This window comes from Coptis chinensis, chromosome 4 (genome assembly GCF_015680905.1).
Source record: "Coptis chinensis isolate HL-2020 chromosome 4, ASM1568090v1, whole genome shotgun sequence".
Taxonomy (NCBI): Eukaryota; Viridiplantae; Streptophyta; class Magnoliopsida; order Ranunculales; family Ranunculaceae; genus Coptis; species Coptis chinensis.
Window position 1 is genome coordinate 86,304,734 of NC_141459.1, and position 2,001 is coordinate 86,306,734.

Below are 2,001 nucleotides of genomic sequence, written 5' to 3' on the forward strand. Positions count from 1 at the left end.
TCTGCTCTCCCTTTTTGCCAGTTTTTTCTCATCATCCTTAATCTTTTCAATTTGATTTTTCCTTCTCCTATATATAGTTGAAAGATGGAAGAACCTAGTGTTCCTACCTTCTTCCTTAATCACATGATTAGTGGACTTTTGTTTCCAGTAGAGCTCTTCCTTCTTATACCAATAAAAAAGAAGAGCTTTTAAAGCCACAACTTTTTCATAGGTCTGATTGGAGAAAGGTAAGGTCAGAACCTTAACTAACTCCTGCTGCACCTTGTTGATATTAGTGAAAATGTTGCCGAACATATGCTTATTCTAGTGAAGCAAATCTCTTTTAGTAGCAACATGTTTATGGATCACATTTAAATCAGGTAACACATGTGAGGTGGACTGCCATGCTTTATCAATAAGATTAAGACAATTACTATCATGCAACCACATGCTGTAAAATCTAAAAGGCCTAGGTTGTTTCTCTTCTTTTTTCTCAAGATTCATGATAAGAGACAAATGATCCGAGGTAGTATTAGAGAAAGTCCTGACATGCACATGGGGGAATAAAGCAATCCAGTCAGGGTTTGCCAAAGCCCTGTCCAGTCTTTCTAATATATGGTCCTTATGCTTCCTATTATTACTCCATGTGAACTTGGGTCCCTTAAACCCAAGATCAACCAACCCCAGATCAGCTATCATATCATTAAAGTCCACCATGCTTTTTGTGAATTTACTTCTACCCCTAATCTTCTCGTCCAGCGAGGAGATTGCATTGAAGTCTCCAAACAGGCACCAAGGTCCAGGGACATAAGGGGCCAGAGCTCTAAGCTCATCCCAGACCTTACTCCTGTTATAAGCTAAAGGATCCCCATACACAAAAATAAAAAACCAATCATCATTATGAAAATACTTAGACAATTTACATGTAATCTGATTCTGAGACGCCTCAAGAATCTGTAGCTCCACTCCTTCCCTCCAAAAGACAGCCAACCCACCACTTAGCCCCTTAGCAGGAACATAAAAGCAGCCACTGAACTTTATTTCCTTACTTAATCTACTTATACTACTACTACTAGCCTTAGTTTCAGCCAAACAGATGATATCTACTTCAAACTTCCCCACGAGGTCCTTTAGTTGTTGAATTTCCGTGGTAGTACCAATACCCCGGCAATTCCAGGTGTGTATCGTCATGAAGACCTATGTAGCTATTCTGGGACAGTCACCGCGAACCCTTCAGATGAGTTGGATGTTCCTTCCTTGCTATTATCAGACAAATTATACCCACTAGATGTCCCCATCTCTTTTGAAATATGCCTTGCCTCAGATCTTTTATCGTTTCCTTTACTGCCTCTACCCAACTGTTCTTCCCCAAACCCCAATCTCCTATTGGTTGACTAAGCCACACAAGAATCATCAACCCTCAGTGGTGTTGGTTTGGTGATACTGTCCTTTGTACTAGTTGGTTGATCATATATATACTTGCTGGCCATCAACAGGTACAATCATATATTCTCGTTGCCCACCATGCCCCTGTTGGTGCTGGTTGTAAGCAACCATCCTTCTTTCTCCAAATTCACTAGACAACGAAAAAATCTGAGCATTTTTTAGGATTAACTTGTTTCCTTTTCCCTCTTTTCTCATAGCATCAGCTTTAAACTTGGCCTTTTTGGATCGATTAATAGCATTCCTAACCCCTCTACCTAGCATCTCCTCATTCTCCTTATCTTTTGGTCTCACCATTTCCTTGACCTCTAGTACAATCTTTCGTTTGTTGTAAAAGTTTGGCTCTTGCACTTAAAAATCCAGTTCTTCATTTGAGATCTTTGAGACCGGATAGCAGCTCTTATTTATTTGCTTGCCCTTTTTTCTCTCTCTTTTCTTGGACCAGCCAATCTTTTAAAGATCTTTCCCTTCTTTCGAACCAGCTCCGCATGCTGTACCTGTCTTGTCGAATCAAACTTAACCGGCTTGTCATTTCCCACACCTTGGTACTCTAGCAGAAATCCGGAGGCTGTAGTAGGT

General features: G+C 40.4%; 1 protein-coding gene across 1 annotated transcript; it reads right to left on the reverse strand.

Moving 5' to 3' along the window:
* Positions 1-303: 303 nt before the first annotated feature.
* On the reverse strand, positions 304-1,170 carry LOC147505336 (uncharacterized). Its single transcript, XM_086605517.1, has one exon. The coding sequence runs from the start codon at positions 1,168-1,170 to the stop codon at positions 304-306; it is 867 nt and encodes a 288-aa protein (XP_086461643.1).
* Between the last annotated feature and the right edge of the window lie 831 nt (positions 1,171-2,001).